Source organism: Sceloporus undulatus, chromosome 4, assembly GCF_019175285.1.
Source record: "Sceloporus undulatus isolate JIND9_A2432 ecotype Alabama chromosome 4, SceUnd_v1.1, whole genome shotgun sequence".
NCBI classification, from domain to species: Eukaryota; Metazoa; Chordata; class Lepidosauria; order Squamata; family Phrynosomatidae; genus Sceloporus; species Sceloporus undulatus.
In genome coordinates this window covers 68275240-68299894 of record NC_056525.1, presented here as the reverse complement: position 1 = coordinate 68299894, position 24655 = coordinate 68275240, and the positions used below count along the sequence as shown (strand labels likewise).

Sequence of the window (24655 nt, the reverse complement as noted above, 5' to 3'; positions counted from 1 at the left end):
TTGAAAAGAGATTAGAATTTTGCTACTATTATTTCTAAAGTTCCTGAGATCCTGATAATCATGGGGAATCATTATTGTGACATTAATTTTTACAGCTATACAACAAACCTGAAACTCAGAGAAACTGAACACCAGCACCCATGTTGGTGTTTAGGCTAATTAAGTGCAGTCACTCCAGAAAATGCTAATCTGGCAGTGCCCTTGCCCCATCATTTTAGTCTTCAGTCCAATAGATCTTTTCCATGGTGATACCTTACTCAGAGAATTAATGGAAGAGAGACAAAACTGAATGGTACTTACCAAGTTCATAGCCTGTGTGAAATGGGAAAAAAGGGGGAAAATAATTGTTACTACTTCTGCTGTTACATTGGGCATTGGGGTTAAGAGGGTGGAGTCTGTGCAATTCACAATAGCTTTCAACATAATGGGTCTTCAGCACATCAAAGAATGTCAGGCTTCATTTTCTATATAAAGGATGTCTGAGGGAGACTGATTCCTAATGTAAGCTATCCCACTGAAACTGCATGACAACTTTAAGAGGAATGAGAAACAAAGAAGTGGACAGCATGAAGCTCATCTCAACAAGTCATGACTTAATCTTGACAAATCAAAGGGATAATGTTTGAAGCCATTTTTTTTTAAAAAAAATGTAACAGACCAATCTGTTCTATGGTGCTACATATCTAGTTCAGGATAGGACATGGATAAAAAAAATTCATGACACTAGTGCAAACAATTGCACCACAGTATGGTCACTGTGCACTCTCACTGCATACTGGCATAACTGTATAGAACAGTAATAATGTACATGAATAAATGTAGGTTTTGGGGCTGTGTGCAAATAACTGTCAGAGTAGTCAGACAGTGCAAGATGGGTACCTGTGTAATTAGCTTTCTCTTTGGTATTTGTGGAGAGTTAATTTGTACAGGTCTAAGCTTGCATGAAGAAAAATGTTTGGGCCAACCAGACTTCTACATTCTTTTTCATTTTATCATTAGCTCTCCCTTTAAAGACTATGGTGGTCCTACAGTGGTCCTGTATTTGGAGATAGATTTTAAAAACACTGGGGTAAATGAATTTTAGGAATACAGAACTGAGGGCGATTGCACTCCCTCCCATGTATCATCCTAGCAGTAGTGTCTATAACTGAGCTGGATATTATAGGATAACTACAGCCATGTATCTTTTCAGCTTGGCTTCTTTGACTGAGCCTCCTTCTCCTTTCTGATCTTTTGTATCTCTGAAAGTTTGCTAGATGGACCTGTTTTATTTCTGTTCAGTATATAGTGGCTTTAAGTTGCAGTTTTAATAATTTCTAGAAGTGTAATAGAATTGATAAGGATGTTAAGAGAGAGGCTGTGAAATCTATTCTTTCAGCAGAAGTATACATAAAATTATAGTTAAAACATATATGAACAAAATATGTTAGCAGTGAGATTACATTGACCAAATGTAACTGCTGCACACTCAAGTCCAAATATTTTCTCTGCAGGGTCCCTTCTGCACTGAAGCATAAAGCAGCAGATGCAATATGATTAATTCTGGACTCGAGCTGGGCATTTGATATGTACTTTCAGATAATGGTTAAGTATTTTTAAAGCAGTAATATTATTAAAGAGAAAAAGGTTTTGAGGGGTATGTGCAATTAGTTTAGGCATCAAACCTGTTGGTACAAACGGAGTCAACAGATCTGATACACTAATTTTAAAAAGCATTTAGGCTAATGTCACTGTTTCACAGTAATAGCTAAACTTTTAAAAAACAATAATGAATTACATATTTTACATCATTTTTATTTCACACCTCCTCCAAAGATCTCAGGACAGCCTAAACACACTCCCTGTTTTGTCATCACAACAGCCTTGTAAAATGGATTAGGCTGATGCAAGTGGGTATAGGAATTCAGCCTGAGTAAAATCTGTGGGCTTTGTTAATGCTGGCTCTTTCAACTCTTTTCTTTTCTTTCTTTCTTTCTTTCTTTCTTTTTGGACATGCCTAGAGTTACAGGAAGTAGCTGGTGAGAAAAGTTTTGCTATGCTTCAGTGCTGCATATAGCACTGGAGACAACCTATCCTCATCCCGCCCTTCCTAACAAAATGAATTGTTGTTACGTGATTTGACTCCAACATATAGCAACACTATCATAGGATTTCCTTGGCAAGATTCATTCAGGGGTCTGTCACTGCCTTCCTCTACTGGCTTGCTCAAGGTCACCAAGTGGGCTCCCATGCCTTGATTTCTGGTTTCTCGGAGTCCCCAGTCCAACACTCAAACCACTGCACCATTCCACTCTCTAACAAATAATGTTATAATTAAATTTAAAAAAACAAACTGCCATATATACAGTGGCATTTCTGGAACACTAAAGCAAAAACTAACCACAGTTAAATAATTATCACCAACTGACTGGCATGGCAACCCAAGAATGATGTATTTGCTGTGCTTCCTAAAAGAAGTGCTACAGGCCAGGCTAAATATGAACTCTTCTAGTTTCATCCACTCACTATATGCTATTCAATACTGACTATAAGGCTAGAGCCTTTAAGTATCTTTTTCTGCCATTCTGTGTTACTCCTTGAGAGGAAGAGATTTGATTAAGTTGCATTTAATTTTGAAACTTTGGCCAATACATGTATGAAATTTAATATATTTGTGAATCAGCAATATTCTCTTTATTTGGGGGCAAAAAATAGGGAAACGCTCTAACCATGAAGTGTTTACTGCAGCTCCAATCTGTTTACTGCAGCTGCTGCCTTGTGAACTCTAGAAAGGAAGGGTATTTTGGACTGAACAGTATACACATCTTATGGAGTTGGAATATTTAGGTACTTTCCAATACATATATCAGGCAACAAGAACAAAGAGATAATCAATATAAGTGTGAAATACCTTCACCGTATAACCCTCCCTTAAGACACCCACTCCCCATGTGTACCTTCTACACACAATTCACAAACACACAGAGGAAAGGGTTATAAAGAAAGGTTAGCCAATCTCCAGATACAGAAGAAAGAAGAAAAGGAAAGCCAACTACAGAAGGAAAGGAAAGGCAATCATAGGATAAAAGCTCTCAGGTTTTTATCCCTGCTCAACTTCCTTGGCTCCTGGTCCCATAAACTTGCTCCTAGTAACGTGAATCTGGATGACAGAGGATGCTCATCTGAGGTTCTGCATCTTAATCAGTTCTGCATCTTAATCAGTTTATCTCCTCAAACCAGATACCAAGAACTATCACATTTTCAGTTCATGTGACACACAAAAGTGATCTCATCCCATTGGTTATATGTGCTGAAATAATCTATCATAGGTACACAGGAACAATTTTTTAATAATAAAATCTTGCTTGCTAACAAAACAGTTTGGCAATTTAAATATGTACATACACAACTTTGGCTTTTTATGCAATCAAATGCTTCCCAGAAAAACAGGTACTTTTTTATTTTATTTTATTTACAAATTTTGTTGTGGTTTGGGTCTGTTAGCCTACTTTGCAATTGCAGTCTCAGTGTACTAATTAACCCAGTACTACCAAGAACATTTAAATCATGCAAGCACAGTGGCAATTAGTGAGATGGCATTGCAGCTGTAAAAATATATTTAATTTTTTCAACTTTGCAGAAACTTTGCCTCAAAGGTCACAGTAATAGTAGTAATAGCAATAATAATAATACTGAGTTGGGAGATGAAGAGTGCTCCATTTCCCTCTCTGGAGGTACCTTCCCACTCGCTAGTGATGGCAGCTTTTATTATTATTGCATTGTCTCATGGGCCACAATGGTAATCTGGCTTTGTTTCCCTTGTTATGGCAAGTTCCTAATCCTTGTGGCTACGGTGGGGCACTTGCACAGAGAGATATACCAAAGACTGACGGGTGGGATGAGGAGTAGCAGCAGAGACTTATGGAGAAATCTAAAGCTGTCATATGCTGTCCACCAACCTGAGGACTCCAGCTGTTACTGGAAATGCACTCTCCCATCTTCCTCAGTGCAATTATGTCCTGAACTGGGATGACTTCACTGTCTTGGAGAAGATGCAATGGACTGTTTTGAGGTGGAAGTCCTACATAGATTCTGCCAAGCGGAGGTGCTCTATGGCTTTTTTTTTCCCTTCCAGTTCTCTCTTCCCTCAGCAGGACTTTGAAAGTGTCTGGTCCCAGGAACAAAGGGAGGGGGCAAAGACGTAAAAGGAAAAGAGCGGCAACCACAGAGCGCAGCATGTTAGTTGCCAGCATGGCCATGGCTCAAAAGTGGGAAAGCTGGAGAAGCGCGTACCTTCAGCTTGGACTGAATCTCGCGAGATTTCCGTCTGGCTAGAACCTGCAAGTGGCTAGAGACCTGCAGAGAGAAAAGCAGAAGGAGAGGGGAAAAACAGCAGAGCCGTCAACCAGAGGAAAGGAAAGGAAGGAGAGGGGGCTGCCCATGCTCACACACCACGGATGCATGGGCAGGGGCTCCAACGTACCTTAATGCCAACCTGGTACTCTCGCACCTTCTTCCGAGCTAGAACCTGTATATGGCTGGACACCTAGGCCCCGCCAAGCCATTCAAAAAGGAAAACACAAACAGAATGAAGACATGATCCCACACTGCTCTGAGTGACAACAGTGCTTCCCAGGTGACATACACTAGCCACCTAAGCTAGCTGAGGTTCCAGGAATAGTAGTATGAACTCTGAAAGTAAAGGGCAGTTTGTGCTGATAGAAAGGATCAAGTGGAAAAAAATTGCTATGGTCTGAGTGAATGAGGTAGATTTAAGCTTAGTATATACCATTTGGGGACATTACCACTGGGAAACATCATTATTATCTTTCGGAGACTTCAACACACTTCTGATCATCTGAGTTTCAGGAACCACTCATCGTGAACTCTAGACTACTTCCAATATAAAATATTGTGGCTTAAGGGTTGTGCCATTCTCCACAGTTATACAAATCAATATGTATTTATTTGGTTTTCTTAACCAAGCAACTGAACTGATGTCCTTCACATAACCCAGACTACGAATGCTGAAAACATTTAATCCAGGCTTTCAGTAATCTTTCTAGCTGTTCCTCTGGTTCTCAAACATGGATATTGGAATCTAGAAAAAATATTTTAGCTCTTTGCAAAACTACCTTCAGAGGGGAAGACAGAGGTAAATACTGCAGCATGGTTATAACTACCATCAGTATTTCATGTATCTACTCCTATCACAAAGGTTATTAAACTGTTTTAGACAGGAAGCCTGAAACTTTTTTAGACAGAACTCTTGTCATAAACTCCACTAGCTCAAGGCACCATGATATTTACACAGGTGCTTTTTACTATTAATCACTAAGATCATATGCATGGTTTATATTTAAAGCCCTGGTCCAGTTCTGCAGAGCAAAAACTGTCTATTAGCTATGAGATTATGCCTTTGAAAAACTGATGATTATTTTGAACAGAACCACTGTTTATATCTGGGTTAAAACTACTTCCTAAAGAAGCTTTGCAGGAACCTTAAAGTAAGGTATTATTAAAAACAATTTGAATCTTTTATGTGCGCCAAAGAAAGTGGCTCCTTTTCAAATGTGAGGACACAAATGAGAAAGCCAGAGATTTGCACCAACTTTGGTCTATGTTAGAGATAGCCAGTGGAGACTTTTATTCTCACTCAGTAAGTAGTCATCTACTCTAATTCATTCTTTTTATTTCTGTGTGCACTTATACGCTCCCAAGGACTAGAACAGCTAATGAGGCAAACCAGGCAATAGCAATAGACAACTTAAGTCTGCTCTCTTCCAAAGTGAAGGCTATACATTATTATCACTCATAAAGACTTCTACAACTTGCCACAGGTTGAAAGTCAATTAAAAGTATTCAGCACTTTATTATAAGCATGTTCATTACTTATAATTTAAAGTTGTGCTAGAAAATTGTGGTGGTTGGAAAATAAGGAGCATGTGGGTAAAAAGAATAACCATACATCCATGTACAACTCTTTAAACTTTAACTTTTAAACTCTTTAAACTTTAAACTCTTTAAACTCTTTTTTCCCCACAAGTTCCTCTTTCACTCAGTTCAGTGCTAGTGCCTACAGAAACCAATACAGGTATGGTTTTGCTATTCCAAACTTCTTTGTGCCAAGGAAGGGGGGATCCAGACACAGAGAAGGGGGAGCTGGTGAGATCTTTGTAAATGAATGCTTAGAATGTTTTGGTTTTCCCAACACAATACAACTTTCATTAAAATGTCATACAATTCAAGGTAATGGAAGCCTAAACATCCTGAATTCCTCTTGTACATTTGGATGCAGCAGGAATGCTAGGAAGAATTCTCTTGCCTTGCCCTTAATTGAGGGTAATATTACTCATTTCAGACATTTCTCTGTTTTTCCCAAAGCTGTCACAGTATACAGAACAAATAATCATTCTGAAGCTATACAAATACTTGACCATAATGCCCATACATATTTAACAGAAAAAGTGTAGGTCAGGTTTTTTAAACCTCCTGCCAACTGTTCCACATATACCTAGATCACTAAAAAAGTTTACAGACTATGTGCAGACTGCAGAGCAGAAATGAGTTGTGTGTTACATGGAGAATACATACCACTACTACCTTAAAGTCTGCATACCTGAGGTTTTTTTATAGGATTCAGACAAAGTAATTCTGGGGACTCAATCACCATGGCCAAGTAACGGAATAGCACAGTGGATAGATGAATTCAGTACATCACCCACTCACCCTCCACCCATAGTTTTGTTTCTTATATTTTTATTAATGCAGAATCAGAAGCATAGGGAGTTGTTATACAAAGAAATATACTTAAAACAAAAAATCTCTAAGATCTAGTGTTCACCGATTTTTTGTTCATCAGTTACTATCATTCACAGAAGGAAGAGGTACAGCCCACATTAAAACTCATCATTTATTACTGGTTTACACTTCATGTCTTCCTGACATAAAATCTTAAAATGGAAAGCTCATTTTAGTTTTCCATTTGGCTGTAGTTCTACCTCTTTTATTGTAAGATCCTTTCTTTTTTTATTTGTGCCTGTGAACTTAAATCAATGGACCCATAGTAATTTCTTCTGCCAACAGGAACTAAATACCTGTCTGTTTCATGATCTGGCATCTGTCTAATTGGATATCTTTTATTTTATTTTTGGGCATATGGCTTCCAAGTTAATTACTGATGAAGAGTCTATCTGTTTAAATGTAGTAATTATTAAGGATTTAACACACTCACTAAAGAAGAATGTGTAGGATGAACAATGCACAATCAGTTCCACAACTGAGAAAGATAAAAGAGAAATATAAACATGACACTAGTGCTCATGCAAGACACATGTCCTTGTCCTCTACATTCAAACAGCATCTACTGCAGAGAAGAGATGCAGATAAAACAATCAGTGCTGAATGGTTTCCCTTAATGGGCATTCTACCTCTATAATTTATTCTTTGACCAGGCACCCCATTAACATGCTCTATGTATGCTTCTGCTTTATCATCTTTCCCATTCTACTGCTGGAATGAAAATGATACTAGCTGGTCCTAGTTCTTCCAGAGATTCTGGACAAGGGCTTAGATAAGGTAAGTAATAAATAAAACAGCAGGTTAGGCTATGGGAAAATAATGCAAATTGGTAAGACTCCTGCAATTACACCCAACATATGAAAGAAGATTTTTCAAAGGCATGCAAAGTTTATGAGTGTTTGCAAAGCAACAAGAGTCTGAGAAGGACTCTTTCACTAGAGATTCCTTGGATTTACGCAGTGGCTTACAACCAAAGTTTGAAAAAATTTTAATATCAACCAGAAGATGAGATTCTCCTAACAATGGCTGCATCTGCACTATGGAAATAATGCAGTTTGTCAGTGTTTTACCTGCCATGGCTCAGTGCTATGGCATTCTGGCATCTATAGTTTTGTGACATATTTAGCTTTCTCTGTCGAGAGAGTGCTGGTGCCACAACATACTGCAAATCCCAAGATTCCATAACAGTGAATCATGCCAGTTATAGTAGTGTCAAATTGCATTATTTCTGCAATGTAGATGCAACCGATGTGTCATCTTTATTTGGAACAACTACATCAAGGAAAGTGAATCAAGGAACTAACAGAACTCTAATGACTGAGTTAAAAAAAAAAAGAACTTTAAAGCCATAGGATGTAACCCCTGCTGCCTGAAATACCATAATTTACTTCAAGGGTGGACCTAATTGTGATATCAAAACATGCAAAGATACAAAATAAAGCATGCATTCACATGCATGATTTCAATAGTACCTTGAAGGGTACCAGTTCCTAATTCCTCAGTATCACACTTTTAATTAAGAGGAGGAGCACCAAACACATTTTTACCTGTTTTCTTGTCCTTGTTTTTCCTGTCCGCAACTTGATGTACCTTGCTATCAGTTCATTGCGACCTAATGCAAAGAAAGCAAATAAAAAACATGAAGAATGTTAGAATTTGTCTCATACTTGCTAGTGTATTGAAGTCTGAGAAATCAGAACTACCTTTCTACATTTTCAGTGAGGAAAACGGCTAAAGTATCATTCTAAGATCAATGATATTTTACCAGAAGATGGCGCTAATGCAACAGTTGTCCAAATGGACTACTAGGCCATGGCAGTCTGAACAGTCTTTGCCAGGGCTCTTGCTGCTCACGCATTAAGCAAGAAATATCTGGTGTGATGGAGTGGCAATTTTTTTCCTTATGTGCCAGTAACTGGCAGCATACAGTATTTGTGCCTTATCACTACTGCATTAGCATAGTTTCCTGAAAATTCACCCTGGACCAGCAGCCAATGACTTGCAGAGAGACACTGGTGCATCAACCAACACAGTGGTTCCCAAACTTTGGTCCTCCAAATATTTTGAACTTCAGGTCTTAGAATTCCTGAGTGTTGACCAAAACTGGCTAGGGATTCTGGGAGTTGAAGTCTAAAGCACCTGGAGGGCAAAAGTTTGGGAATCACTGGACCAGCTGAAGCTTCCGAAATTGGTACAAGGGGAGCCCCAAGTAGAGCGCATTACAGAAATCTAAACGAGAGATTACCAATGCAAGTACCACTGCTTCAAGGTCCTTTTGGTCCAGATAGGGACGCAGTTGGCATATCAATCGATGCTGATACCATGTATAATGGGGTGCAAGTGGTGAGATCCTTAAGTGGGAGTGACCATGTTCTCCTAGAGTTTGTTATACAGTGGAAAGGAGAAGCCAGGTATAGTCAAGACACACATTCTAGATTTTAGGAGAACTAATTTTAGTAAACTTAGAGAGATACTGGAGGTGATCCCATGGTCAGGAATACTAAAAGAGAAGTGAGTTCAATACAGATGGCACAGTTTCAAACAGTTCCAATGCTGAAGAAAAATGGGAGGTGTCTCAAGACACCTTGATGGATGACCCAGGAACTTTCAAATGAGGTAAGTTTTAAATGGAACATGTATAAGAAATGGAAAAATTGAGAAATCACGAAAAAGGAATTCAAAGAAATAGCGAGCCTGTGTAGGGGTAAAGTCAGAAAAGCTAAAGCGCAGAATGAACTCAGGCTTGCTAGAGAGCTTAAGAACAACAAAAAGGGCTTTTGGGGTATGTCTACAGCAAAAGGAAGAAGAAGGAAACGGTAGGGCCACTACGTGGAGAAGATGGCAAAATGCTAACAGAGGACAGAGAAAAGGCAGAATTACTCAACACTTTCTTTGCTTCACTCTTCTCAGAAAAGGCAAAGGATGCTCAACCTTGAGGAAAATGGAGCAGAGGATAGAATAGGGGAATTTCAGCACAGAATAAGTAAAGAGTTAATACAGGAATACCTGGTTAATCTAAATGAATATAAGTCTCCAGGACCTGATGAACTACATCCAACAGTATTTAAAAAGCTGGCTAATGTAATATCGGAGCCATTGGCAATAATCTTTGAAAACTCCTGGAGAACAGGAGAAATCCCAGCAGACTGGAGGAGGGCAAACGTTGTCCCCATCTTCATAAAGGGGAAAAAAGAGGATCCCAACAATTATCATCCAGTTAGTCTGACATCTATACCAGGAAAGATTCTAGAGCAGATCATTAAACAGAGTATTTGAACATCTAGAAGGCAATTCCATAATCACAAAAAGTCAACATGGGTTTCAGAGAAAAAAGTCATGTCAGACAAACCTTATCTCTTACTTGAATAAAATTTCCAGCTTGGTAGATGAAGCGAAAGCTGTGGATATAGTATATCTTGATTTCAGTAAGGCCTTTGACAAGGTTCCCCATGACATTCTTGCAAACAAGCTTGTAAAAGGTGGGCTAGACAAGGTAACTATTGGTTGACTGTCTGAAACCCAAAGGGTGCTCAACAATTAGGATTCCACCTCAACATTAGGAGGAACTTCCTGACAGTAAGGGCTGTTTGACAGTGGAACACACTCCCTCGGAGTGTAGTGGAGTCTCCCTCCTTGGAGATCTTTAAGCAAAGGCTGGATGGCCATCTGTCAGGGATGCTTTGACTGAGAGTTCCTGCATGGCAGGGGGTTGGACTCGATGGCCCTTGTGGTCTCTTCCAACTCTATGATTCTATGATTCTAACCCAGAGCAATGAGCAAAGGAACATGAAACTGAACCATGTACATTATGCTCTCAAGATACAGAGCACAAACTTGAGACACACTAAAATTTAGCATGGAATGACATTTTGTCAGTCTCACTATGCTGGGACACTTGTTAGCCATTGATGAAGGCCAAGCTGCAAACCTAAAATACTTCTTGACCAGTCTCATGACACTCCATCAAAGTTCTTCCACATGATCATTGTGTGCATTATTCCTGATTCTCCAAGGAATGTTTGCCTTCCCAATAAAACTTGCAGAAAATATACCACATCAGGACCATGCTTTGAGGTTTGTGTGTGCATATGTGAAAAAACTTCTCAAAACAAAGACATGGAGCTTCCCTCAAGAGTTTGGGGTTTGATTTTGTGACATTGCCCATGCAATCTCATGAGATATTTTAAGCAGCCTTGGCTTTTTAAAACAGCACTTCCCAAAGTCCTCAACCTAATATGAAGCAGAAGAGCTTTTGCTCCACATTTTACAGGCCAGCTGTGGCTAATCTAAATTCAAACGTCAGAGCAGCTGGGAGCTTTCTTCTTCCTCATCCCCTCCCCTCTGAACACAATGGGGGTGGGGTGGGGGAGAATGGGGTGGAGAAGCACGCCAGACTTATTTTAACAGACCAGATGGTGGTTGCTGAAGCTAGCTAAAATGCTCTTGCAGCCAACTCAGATCGCTTTTTTAAAAAGTAAAAAAAGAAAAGAGGAGTGGAGTGGAGTGGGGAAAGAAAGCTAAAGCAATTGTGTTGTTCTGCCAATGCCAATGGCCCGTATTCTTTTCAAGGCACAGTGGATGTTAGATAGGAGAACAGGCCTTTCTCTGTAAATGAAGATGTACCACAATCCTTCCAGACCCCCCTCCCCATTTGTAGTCTTCAACAGACAAGGCCAGGTGCTTTACAGGGTCAAACAACACCATGTAAGAGGGAAAGAGAAGGATGTTACTATATACTGGAGTAACAATGCCCTCAGCGTAAAAGCCAGCTGGCTCACTGCATGTCTTTTCATATGCACAGTTCCTGACACAGGTGGAAAAAAATAGGCTCCAGGGGACTTGCGATCTCGTACTGGTGTGTGTGTGTGGATTACCTCCATAAACCATTTAAGAGTTGGTGTTCCCTAGTTAAGCCTTCCATTTTGTGAAAACAAGTTAAGTTGTTTTCTGTGGGTTTTTCAGGCTCTGTGGCCACATTGTGGAAGAATTTATTCCTGATGTTTCACCTGCATCTGTGGCCGGCATCTTCTGTGGCCAGAATATGGCCACAGAGCCTGAAAAACCCACAGAAAACTATGGATGCTGGCCATGCAAGCCTTCGACTTCACAAGTAATTTGCATCTGTGACAGCCTGTTCATTTGTTCTAAGCCATTTTCCAGCAATCTATCAGCCGTCAGTTGTTTTGGAATATAACTCCCATTATCCACAGCCAATATGGTCTGTACCATTAAATGAAACTCTCAAATATTTTATTTAGGTCTTCAGTATTAACACTCTCATCCCTCACCCCACCATATAAAACCACAAATGAGGGAAAGGTAACAAAAAGTTAAAGGAACTCCCTTTGAAAGCATGAAGAAACACTGGGGTATCTTGATTGACAGTATAATTCTGCTTAGTCCTCATTCCCTGCCTCTTAGACATTTTGAACCTATTTGGGGGAACTGGGCTCTTGTCTTATATGTGAAGGCAGTGGTGTTTTCTTTGGTTATGCAGCATAGGAATTCTGTTGCTGTTTTGATTGTTAAAAGTGCCGCTGATTAGCCTGTCAGCTATTCATTAATTTAAAAAGTTGCTGCAGTTTTGTGCCTTCGAGTTCTCTCCAATTTATGGAAACAGCATAGTGTTTTATTGGGAAGATTTATTAAAAGGTTTGCCACTACCACTTCTAAATCAGAGAAAATGTGACTTGCCCAAGGTCACACTTTGGGTTTCCATGGCTAAGGGGGGATTTGAAGTCTGGCATCCTAGAATTTTAGGTTTCATCCAGATTACAGAAATAATCTAGGTTGACACCACTTTAATTGCCATGGCTCAAGGTTATAGAATTTTGGGAATTGTATTTTGTGAGACATTAAGCACCCTGCATTAGATAACTCTGGTGCCTCACAAAACTACAATTCCCAGAATTCCATAGCATTGAGCCATGGCAGTGGCGTCAACCTGGATTATTTCTGAAGTGTGGATGCAACATATATTAAACACTCAAAATCACTATGCCACACTAATTAGAAAGACAATTTTAAGAGTATGAGGTATAGCCTTCCGCTATTTTACAAGTGTTACTATAACATCGTGATACTTACAGTAGAGCATGACCACCCATGCCCTCTGAGGCCATCCTGAAACAGCTATGCAAATAAGTTTGAGATGCAACTAATTTTGCTAAACAGCATCCAGCTAGTCTTTGTCTCCCTGTATTTCATATGCATGTTCCCTAGCTGATATTTAACTAGTAAACTAGGAACAATTGTTTGTGACTGGCTCTCTCCATCGTGGAATCTGACATCACACTAGATCAAAGAGACACTTCTTTTCAGAGGCAGAAGTGCTTTAATTGACTCAGGATGTCCAGTTCCTGTGCTGCCTGAATCACTGTTTCCATGGATGCAAAACTGCAGTCCCATTGCCTCAGAGAAAAGAACTTAACTTTTGAAAACATTCTTCCTTTGACTTTTGTAGAGAGCCACTGTGATGTAATGGTTTGAGCTTTGGACTCTGAAGACCAGGATTTGAATTCCCGTTCGGCCATGGAAACCCACTGAGTGGCCCTAGGAAAGACACAATCTCAGCCTCAGAGGGAGGCCAAGGCAAACTCCCTCTGAAAAAATCTTGCTAAGAAGGTTCACCTTAGGATTGTCATAAGTGAGAAACGACTTGAAGACACACAAATACAACACTGGACTTTTGTAACTCCTTTATCTCCTGATGGAAACACTACCACCTGTCCTATTGCATTCAACATCTTAAAATTCAGCATCAGGCCACTATACCTGAATTTGTAAGCTTGTGGTTGTTGTTAGCTGCCCTGAGGTTGAACTCGGCTCATGGTGACTCTGTGGATGAGACATCTCCAAGCCTTCCTATACTCCATTGTTCTTTTTAGGTCCTGTAGATTCAGGCCTGTGATCTCCCTGACTGAATCTATCCATCTGGCATGCGGCCTTCCTCGCTTTCTACCTTTCCTAGCATTATTGTCTTTTCCAATGAGTCATGCCATCTCATGATGTGACCAATGTACGACAGCCTGAAATTAATCATCATGGCTTCCAGAGAGAGTTCAGGCTTGATCTGTTTAAGGATGCATTTGTTTGTCTTTCTGGCTGTCCATGCTATTCTCAGTATTCTTCTCCAGCACCACATCTCAAATGAGTTGATTTTCTTCCTATCTGCTTTTTTCATTGTCTAGCTCTCACATCCATACATGGCAATACGTAATACAATGGACTGGACGATTCCAACTTTAGTGTTCAGCCATACTGTATATCTTTACTCTTTAGGAACTTGTCTAGTTCTTTTGTAGCCGCCTTTCCCATTCCTAATCTTCTTCTGATTTCTTAGCTGCAGCCTTCGTTCTGATCCATGTTTGATGCAAGGTATGGCAAATCTATTTCGATTTCCTCATTGTCCAGGCTGAATTTATGTGGATATGGATACTCCACAGTAATTTTTTTTGTTTGTTTTCTTTAGTTCAACAACAAGTCTGCCTTTATACTTTTCCTCTTTTTACCTTCCTTAGTAACTGTTCCAAGTCCAAGATGTTTTCCACTAGTAGAATGGTATCATTTGCATATCTAAGATTGTTGATGTTCCTTCTTCCTATCTTTACTCCTCCTGTTGCTAGGTCTAAACCTGCTCTTTATATGCTATTTTCTGCATACTAGTTGAACAAGTAAAGTGATAAAATGCAGAATTGCCTGATCCATTTGCCAATTAGGAACCATTCTGATTTTCCATATTCTGTTCTAACAGTAGCCTCTTGTCCTAATTACAGATTTCTCAACAAGACTATTTATCCAGTTTAAGATCACTTTAACTCTCCTGGATCAGTGCTAGGGAATCCTGGGGATTGTAGTTTATTGTGGAACAAAGCTTTCTGAAGAGAAGGCTAAATGACTCACAAAACTACAGATCCCAGAATTCTCTAGCATTAAGCCAAGGCAGTTAAAGTGGTCCCAAACTGGATTATTTCTGCAGTGTGTTTTGGATTTATGTTGTAGAATTTTAAGCATAAATATGCATATGAAAGTAATTATATGGCTCTACAGTTGCTGCAGTTTTTTATGTATCTTTTTTATGGATGGGGTTGAATATTTAACATTTCCAGTGTGTTGGTCATCGTTTTGTTTTCCATATTTGTTAGCATACTTTATTTAACACTGGAGTTGATACTGTCTGTGTGGATTGTATCAGTTCAACTGGAATATCATCTGTTCCTGGTGATATCTCTTTCCAATTTCTCTTATTGTAGCTTCCACCTCATGCCTAGTATTTGGGTTTCATCTTTGTATGCTTCTTCATTCCATGTGTCATTCATTTTCTTGTCTCTTTTATTTAGCTTGAGCACTAGTTTTAGGAGGGAAGGCAGTGCAGTACAAAAATAAAGATGATGATCATTATGATGATGATAACAAAGATCCTGCATTTTTGCTTATTTGTGTGCTATTTTTCAATCTTCTTACATATGGCTGAATTCCTATTTAGTCTTTCTATATAAATTTTACTTTTACTACCACTTCAATTTATAAAAATAAATAAAATGAAAGTGTCTAAGAAGCAGATTTGCCTTAATTCTTTGCTAGAGGAACAAGTCTCTTGATTTCCTTCACAGATCTTATTTCATCATAAGATTATTCATTTCCCTTTCATTTCTGTTAGAGGCTTAGAAGGAGGCAACATCCCTTCCTACAGAACTTGTCTGGATCTGCTAGGAGCTGGACATTCTGGCACAGAACTTATTTAACGGTTGCAAGGCTTACAGTAATACCGCCAGTACATGCTGCCACATGCATATCTGACAGGCAAGAGTTGTCCATGTGAGCTGTGACTAATTCCCAAATGGAAGATGACGAAGGAGACCAGGTCATCACTGGCAACAAGACTGGGTATGTGTTAGTTATGTAAATATGTAAATAAATGCCTTTTTTGACTATGCAACTGATTTCCTAGATTGATATAGCAATAGAGTCAGAAGCAAGTAAAGTCTGCATTGACAATTTTTAAATTTTATTTTGCTAACAATAAATTGATTTTAATGACTTGATTTATGAGTATGAAGACAAATGGCCTTAGGTTGGTAACCAGATTACTTATCACCGTGTAGGTACACAATTGCAGCCTTAGTATATTACATGATTATTTCTTAATTCTGTGTTGCATTCTTGTGTGTGACATCTGTTCAGATAATGTGCTGCAGAATGATACGACAGAAAGGAGAAGAATCTCACTATAATATAGATGGCACTCTAATTTGTTATATTTTTTATCCTGTTAATTTGGGATTGTAAATTTATTTTTATAACTCACAGTTAAATTGAGAGGTACAGCAGTGATAGAAGATTCCATCTTCCAAGTCATATTTATATACACATGCTTCCTGGATATAGACAGCATGAGTCCTTTGAACTCAGGGGCAAAATTACCCCTGTATTTCTGTGTTGTGCTGGCACAGTCAAGTCACTGAAAATAGATGTGAGCATATTCCCCATTTCTAACTATAAAGATAGATTTATTAACATAGTAGAGCAAAGGTCAATAACAGAAAAGAAAATGTTGGATGTGCTAAAATGCTTGCCCTAATTATACAGAGGTGGACTGACAAGACTAGCAAGATCAGTTTCTTGTAGCAACCCTCCATTATAGACAGACCAAAACTGATAATACAGATCTTATCAGTTCTCTGACTGAGCATGGGGAAGTTTAGCTTCTGGGTAATCTTCATTAAACCGGAGAAAAACCTTGCAGACTAAAGCTATGACAACTTTTTATTTAAGTCAGATAGTTTATGTTTATCATCTAAAAAGCTGCATAGCCTTAACTAGAATAATGGATGATTACACTCTGCTTGCTCGTATGTAATATGCAATAAGGGACTAGTACCAGAGGCAGTAACTGTGAAAAGGGAGAAACAAAGTTATTGTGGGATTGTATGCTTGATAAGCATAAGGAAATCCTAGAAGTGGGATCCTGAAAAGCAAAGCTACAGGTAGCCTAGGGACAGCACGAGGCAGCCGCATGAGCCAGGCCAGCCAGCCGTGTGATTTAGACTGCTTGTATCCTGCCTTCCAAGCCACTCCACTTTCAGGCTGCTTAGCCCTCTGTTCTTGTTTCAAAGGAAAGGAACAAATGTCACCCTTCTCATGAAGGTTTGGAAAGTGACACCATTTGTGTTATTCAAAACTTTGTGCAATGCAAATATTAAGATCCTTGGGACAAAATAGTTTTGACAAAGGAAGTAAATTAATGAAATCAGTACAACAGTTTTGTTACTTTCAGTAACAGTTTTTTTGGGAAACAGTGAGGTCACTTTGAAAATGACTCCAAAGAAACCACTGGTTCTGGAAGGATTGCCTGATTCGGGGATACTAGCCACAGGTCAGGCAGAAATCTTTAGGAACTTGGATGCAGAACTCAACTGTGGGTGGCACTGAAATAAAATTAGGGGGTGGGGGAGGACAGATCAAAAAAAGTTCATTTGTTTATTTTTTTTAAAAAAATATTACTTTTCATCTCCCCAAAAAAGGAATTGCACATTTGGCCCTTCTCATCCATGGATTATGCATCCACAGCTTGATATATATGCGAAAAACTTGATTTTGCTGATTTATATAAGGGGCACCATTTTACTACCTCTATATATAATTGGACTTGAGTATCCATGGATATTGGTACCCACAGGGCCCACTGTAAAAAAAAAAAAAGGTTACAGAATAGGACCCACGTACAACAAGCTAAAAGTAGCAGCAGACAGAAATCCTACACAGAATCAGAACTAATCACCAATAAATAAAATTAAGCAATACAGTCAAATGCTTGATTAATGAATAAATATATTAAAATTAAACCCTTGGGATAGGAAGTTCTTTTTAATGGCTTGGGAGTTCAAAATCATCTTCCGATAGATACCAACACAGAGAGTAGGGTCTACTAAAGGAACTCTCCATCGTGCTCCACCAGTGAGAACAATACAATAGGTGTGTCACACTGGTTGTGGAACAGCGCACTACTCCTTAAACAGGCAAAGAGTTTGACCTCACAATTTTTCGTCATGGAAAAGGGAAAAGAACAACAAAAAAGTTTATAACAGCAAAAACCCATTTAATTGACACCTGCAATCTTAGGCCCATTCATGAGCATTAGCCCGGTTAAACCATCTGTGCCTTGCATGTTATCCTGAAAAATGGCATGCATGACTTGGTGGAATGTAGAAATACACCAGTGTGCAACAATTTGTTGTAGGGCTCATCTGTCCCAGATTGGAGGGTTAGACTTAACAGAAATCCAGTTCATAGGGGCAAATTAATGCAAGTATTATCTCTCCTATCTAACTAATGCACAGGTTTTGGGGCATATTTAGAATACCACACCAAAAAAAAGACCATAATTATTAAGTTCCAGGTAGTCAATTGGCACCCCATTTCCTTTGTTCCTTATATTTGGAATTTTATCCTGCCTTACAACCCTAAGCCAAAGGCAGCTAAAAGATATTTTAAAGGTCTCGGGCATTTTAATGTTTTTTTAAAAACACATTTAATTGTTTCTCTTGTTTTTGGAAAGCACCTTAGAAACCCTCATCAAAGGTGGTGATACAGAAATCTTTAAGATCAATTAATTAATTTATAAAAAGGACACAGATCTCCTAGACAACTGTCAAGATCAAGCATAATCTACTCTAAGACTAAAAAATGTTTGGTGTAAACATTTTTCATACTTCTAAGAGGACCTTCACCATCTTGGCCCCTAACCTCTGGAACTCTCTGCCCATTGAGCTCCGCTCGGCCACCTCCCTGGCCCAGTTCAAAAAGGGGCTGAAGACCTTTTTATTCAAACAGGCATTCCCTGATGTGAGCCCCGAGTAATCTCTCCCTCTTCTCTACGTCAGCAGTGGCAAGCTGGCTGAAGTGTTTTACTGGATTTTAATTTTGATTGTATAACTTGTATAATTTCAAGTGTTGTATTTTATGGAATGTTGTGCACCGCCCTGGTTTTTGTAGAAGTGGTGGTATATAAAATAATTTTTTATTTATTTATTTAAAGTCAGATATATTTAGCAGATAAATTATTATTATGCTATTTCAGAGATGCAAGCATACATCATCACACTAATTTTCTATTCTCCTGCCAGCGAATCAAACTTGTACCCAGTTTGTGTATAAAAGCTGTTCATGTGTGTGCATACAACTCATATGTAGTTCGTGGTAAATACCAGTTGCTAGTAATCATTGTGACCAAATCGACAGCAGAATTTAATCATAGGAGATCCCAGCTGACTGCATTGAAGCTTGTAGATATGTGGGGCAGGTCAAGACACACACTCTGTGCCTTAGTTTTCTTCTTTGTTAAGACACAAACTAGAAGTTACATGGGATATGAATATAGCAATTTCACTTTTAAAACTACCTGAAGAGCAGAGATTACAGTGGCATGAGGTGCTTCAAGAAGCATGTACAGTGGTACCCCGGGTACGAATGCGCCGTCTTACGAAATTTCCGGGTTACGGAAAAAATCAATTGAAAAAAAACTGTTCCGAGTTACGAAGGTTATTTCGGGTTACGAAAGAAATTTTGGTGCTTTTCGGCGCTTTTTCGCACCAAATCGCGGCTTTTCCCCATTAGCGCCTATGGGTTTTCGGCTTGCGAAAGCTTTTCGGGTTACGAACGCGGCGGCGGAACGAATTAAATTCGTACCGGGGTACCACTGTACTTTACTATTCTAAAAACAGGGGGGAATGGTTTAGTGGCATAATCTAATAGGAAAAATAGCTAGGAGAAAGGTTAAGCAAAAGTTCTCCCTGGCCCCTCCAATCAAGCTTTCAGCCATCCAGATTGCTTTTCATTAAAACAACACGAACAGCTGCTGCCACTGCTACTCTCAAAAGACAATGATCCATGTCTCCTTAATAACATCAAATTTGGTTCTACATGTAATAGTCACCCACTTCACAAGACGATTGTATCACAGTAAATATATGAGACACTTTGCATGTTAAGAGGACAATATAAAAGTAGGCTTTAAAAAAACAACAACAACAAAACAAAAAGGTAGCAGCAGTAGTGTGTGTGTACACTCAGCAGGAAAACTTTTTGTACATCCTGCCCCCCACCTTCTTCTTTCTGCCCTTTGTCCCTGATTGTGCCCCAAATGTCGAGCCAATTGAGAAGCTCTGCACAGGGACCCTTCCCCCTCTGGGCACCTGCCATGGCTAATGTCTCTCTGGTACCGGCAGGCACTGCAGAACTGCCTCTGCTCAGCTGTCCCAGTCCCATGATTCACCAGAGGCTGTGCCTTCCCTCTCGGAGGGCACGTCCTCCTCCAAATTACTACATTCCCCACAATTCCTCTTCCCTGACACCACCACGTGAACCAGTTGGACAGCTCTGTTAAAAATAACCTAGTGGGGCAACCTTCCAGCAATGAGCATTCAGCAGCATACAGCCCTGACGGAATACAACTCAAGTTACACCTGCTGTCTGGGCAAGTGCTCAGCCTCCCGTGTGCCTGGCTGAATTCCCTAACCCACCGGAGGAGAAAGAAATGCCCCTTGCTATACAGGGACCACCCCTCTCTGCTCTCTCTCCACTCTTGTGCACTGGCCATCATTCAAAATGCTATAGGTTACCACAGGTCACAACTCTTTCTCCTTCCCCTCATCCGTCTTTGCAGCAGCTGGGAGATCTGTCCCCCATGTCAGTAACTGGCTCCATCCTTTAGCCAGTATGACCCATTTATCGTAGGCGTTCGCTCGTCTAGTCAATGTTCTGGGATTCCTGGGCATTCTACTTCTAGCACCTGCCTCAAAATGAAGCTATCTTTGACCTCTCAGAAGCCTTGTCGTGGGTCACCCACTGACCATCCCACAAGGTGGAAAGTAACGGAAGGAATGTTTCCCAAGTTCAATCTAGACAAGAAACACCCACAGCTAAAGAGCAGTCTTCCTATTAGAATGTCAAAAATAATGCCTTTGTGAATCAATTGCTAGGCTTTAGTATAGCCCATGGTGTACGTATATTATAAGCGACATAGGTAAGGCAAGACTGTATTGACAAAACATTAATAGTATTGGACCGCTCTTTTATTATTATTCTGAATGATGCATCCAACTTGTGTATTGTTTTCTGCACCAGTATGTACAAATGCACATTTCTCACACAAAAGGAATTCCTCACACAAAGATGAGTTCAATTATTTGTAAAGAAAGCGCACCTCTCTACCTATGTGCGTGCACAACACACACAAAACAAAACACATCCTAAAAGGGGGGGGACAATTGGTTTGCTTATGCGAGAGAACAGTTTGCCAGAGTAGATTATGTACTCTTAAGGGAGGAGGATGCCCTATTTGCCCTTTTTCACTTTAGTTTTGTCCTCAGTCCAGTTTTCCACCCACATTTTAGTTCATTTAAGTGATAATCTTCACTTGGGCTTTATGTTGCCACCAAATACATTGCTGTGAGCTGCCTTTTGTCCTTTGGAGGGAAAATGTAATAAATATTATAACCATAAAATGAATTTAACCTGTGAATCTGCTCCATGATCCAATTGAGGGACTGAGTAATAGTGTAGATCCAGAATGGAGAATGCAATTCTCAACTCACATTAACATCACCACTTTCTCTCTGTACAGCAATCAATAGACTGCTAAAGTGTGCTCATGAAACACCGTTAAAAAGTGCTACTGCTCATGCAGTGGTCTCGCCAGTCTGCTTGCACAATGCCATAATGATACAACCATTATGCAACATCCTAAAATGTCCAGCCATCAGTGCAAGGGTAGGTACAGTGATATTATGTCACCAAGGATTCTAGCCCTAAAGTTCTTTAGTAAAACCTAGCAGAATTACTGATGACTAAGATAGCACAGTTCAATTGTACTGGTACTCAACAGTATATGCCACTATGTTTCTCCGTGTGTAGGGCCAAGAAAAGCTTGTGATGACTGACTTTGAGTGGGGATGAGGATAATGTGTTAGCGGGCCCTCATATGTGAAAGAATATGTAAATATATTAAAGATCTGTGAAACTCAACTTGCTACTTGCAAGAAATATGATCACATAGTATTACAGCAAATAAATAACAGATATTGGCTGCTGCTCCCTATTTTTTTATAGGAATAAATAACATGGATGTGAAACAAGCAAGCATCAAAAATGTATACCTTTATAGCATAAGGGCTTAAGGTTATGATTATGATATGCCACTGGCAAAATGCCCTGAAAATAAATGAACTTTTACTTGTCAAAGCTGCCTATCTTTGGCCATTTTAATTTGTTTTATTAAAAAGCAGGGTAACCAAAGAGAAGCAGCTATTGGTCTTGCAGTAACTACACTAAGGCACCTTTCCCTCTGATTTTGGAAGCTAAGCAGGGTTTGGCCCTGGTTACTACTTGATGGGAGACTTCCAATGAATACCAGGAACTGTAAGCTATATTTCAGAGGAGGAACTGGCAAAAACTGCCTCTGAGTATTCCTTGCCTAAGAAGACCCTGTGAAACTCACAGGGTTGCCATAGGTTGACAGGGTTACTTGAAGGCACCTGCACCTGCTATCACAGTGTTTCTGTCACATAAGGATTAAGAGTGCTTCTGGTTGGCTGCTAAACACTACTCGTTTAGAAGGCGGTATTTTCTTCCTTGAGGATTTTTTTCTGCTAAGAAAAACAATAGATGTGATAGGGAAATATGGAAGGGTTGCATATAGTACAACAGTGTATGAGCCACCTGTCAAATACTGTGTTGGGTAGGGCATTATCAGGATATCAGGCTTGTCTGGAATCACCTTAAGACTCTTCAAGAGAAGTGGGGAAAATGGGACCCTACAGAGTTGTTGGAATATGCAGCTCCCACCAACCATTTTCAAAAAAGTAAGGAGGAATGATGGGTCTAACAGTATCTAGAGGGCTGCACATTCCCCAACTACGCTTAAAGGCAAGGCATTTCTTTTAAAGATCTAGAACATATTTGACTCCAATTATCTGAAATAGCATGAAACTGTGAAGGAACATAAGCATTAAGACCACAACTATACAACTTAATTACTCAGAGAAAGATTGTAAGGTAAGCTGTTGACTTGTGGTTGAGTTTTTTTCTTTTGTTTTTTTCAAGATATCAAAGGCCAGCTCTGCCTCAGCAAACCATTTAGACACATAAATTAAAGTTAAGAAACAGTACATGTTGCACACATGAATTAAGGTTGAGAACAAAACTGTGAGGGATGGGACTCAAGGGACCCTCTTTGGCCAGTGTCTCAAGCAAAGCATACCATTGCTGTTGCGGTTCATGTAAATTTCTACATATAGGCTTGCAGAAGTCTACTGAGCACAAGAAAAAAAGGGTGTAACTGGCACCAATGGCAGGGGGATTGGTTTTGCTTCAAGCCTTCTTCTAACAAAAGGATTAGGGATGAGAACAGGTAAACTCAGAAGATCCAATGGACACCTCCCAGCCAGCCCCCATCCCACCAGACTGGTCTTGAACCTCGATCAGCTTGTGCTTCAGCTCTGGGAGGGTGGCCACTAGAACACTCCACTTAATCAGACACGTCTCGGATAGGGTGCTGAAACGAGTGAAGAAAAGCTGAGGTGGATGGAGCATATATTAAGTAGGCAAAAATGAGCCTCTAAACTGATGAAAAGTAGCTTAGCTAAAAAGGTTAGAAGCACAACCACGGCTGCTGTGTTTCTTAAGGAATTGCCAGATGTCTCCAAGTAGTGGAAAAAACCAGTTTGTACACTTGGGTTGATGAACAAAGGGCCAAGCTCCCCAGCGGCACTCCAGCTATTCCTGGAGAAATCTAAAAAAATTGTGCCTCTCCAGAAACCTTCCTTCTTGCCTCCATTGCAGAGCTCCTGTGGCTTGGGGACTTCTGCTAAGTTGCTACGTCGGAAGAAGGATAAAGGGTTCAATGTATCACAGTTCCCTTGGGGCAACATCTTTTCCTGGGATGGAATAATAGGTACATGTTTTCCTTTGCTGCCCTTCAGAACAATGGGATGCACAAGGGCACGTTAAAAGAATACCACAGGCCAGGATTCAACCTCAAGGCTTAGCATAGAGTCCAGCCCTGGAACAAGTGAAGCAATGCAATGCATTTCTATTGATATTCACACATACAAACAGTTCATTCATAGCTAACTGCCAACTCCATGAGCAAGACGTGGACAACTGGACCCAGCTACAAACTGGAATCATTTAATTGTTTTATCAAGCTCTCAAGACAGCTCACAGATAAAACAACCTTCACATGGTTCTCAAAACCTCAAGCTGGAATGGGAATTGTTGCAGCCCTTCAGATCTTGTTGAACCTCAGAGGAACCCACATTCTCATCAATGGCTACGCCAGCTAGGCCTGCTGATCTAACGTCTAATTTGGAAAGATACATGATTCCTATTTCTAGTCTAAACGGGTACCAAATTAAACCAGAGCAGGGCAGTGCCACCAGATTGACTGAGGAGACCACTGTTTAGGCTTAAACCTTGAGCCATACTTTAGCCACTTTGAAACCAAAAAAAGAAAAAGGTTTTGTACTTAAAGTAGGCATAAGCACTTGCTAATGGTTGGCGTCGCACTAGCTTCCCCACAGTTACCTTCAGAGGTTCCACACGACCTTGCACCCCAACTGCGAATTTAAAAAACTTTTCTTCTTGAAATTTTGTTTGTGTGTGTTGTACAAACTGTCCCTAATTCCCAAAATGGGTTGGAGGCAATTTCACCACATTTGGAGTTGGGAACAGACTTTCCAGGCCCAGCGAGCGGACTGTTTTCTAATCCGGAAGTAACCAGTCAGAGGTTTTAAAATAAATAAATAAATAAAACAATACTGGGGGACTTTGTTGATGTTGTTATGTACCCTTAAGTCATTCTTATGGGGACCCTAAG

The 24655-nt window shown here is 39.8% G+C and overlaps 1 protein-coding gene across 5 annotated transcripts in view; it reads right to left on the bottom strand.

Moving 5' to 3' along the window:
* Positions 1 to 24655, bottom strand: part of TEAD3 (TEA domain transcription factor 3) — a 96619-nt gene that overhangs the window by 12457 nt on the left and 59507 nt on the right. For 3 of the 5 annotated variants that reach the window (XM_042462570.1, XM_042462569.1, XM_042462572.1), the window contains 4 exons: positions 8328 to 8392; positions 4463 to 4525; positions 4273 to 4335; positions 301 to 312 (listed from right to left, as the gene is read on the bottom strand). In XM_042462570.1, coding sequence (XP_042318504.1) covers positions 301 to 312; positions 4273 to 4335; positions 4463 to 4525; positions 8328 to 8392 — 203 coding nt within the window. The remainder of the gene's footprint in view (positions 1 to 300; positions 313 to 4272; positions 4336 to 4462; positions 4526 to 8327; positions 8393 to 24655) is intronic. The other 2 variants (XM_042462574.1, XM_042462573.1) reach the window with 2 other exon arrangements.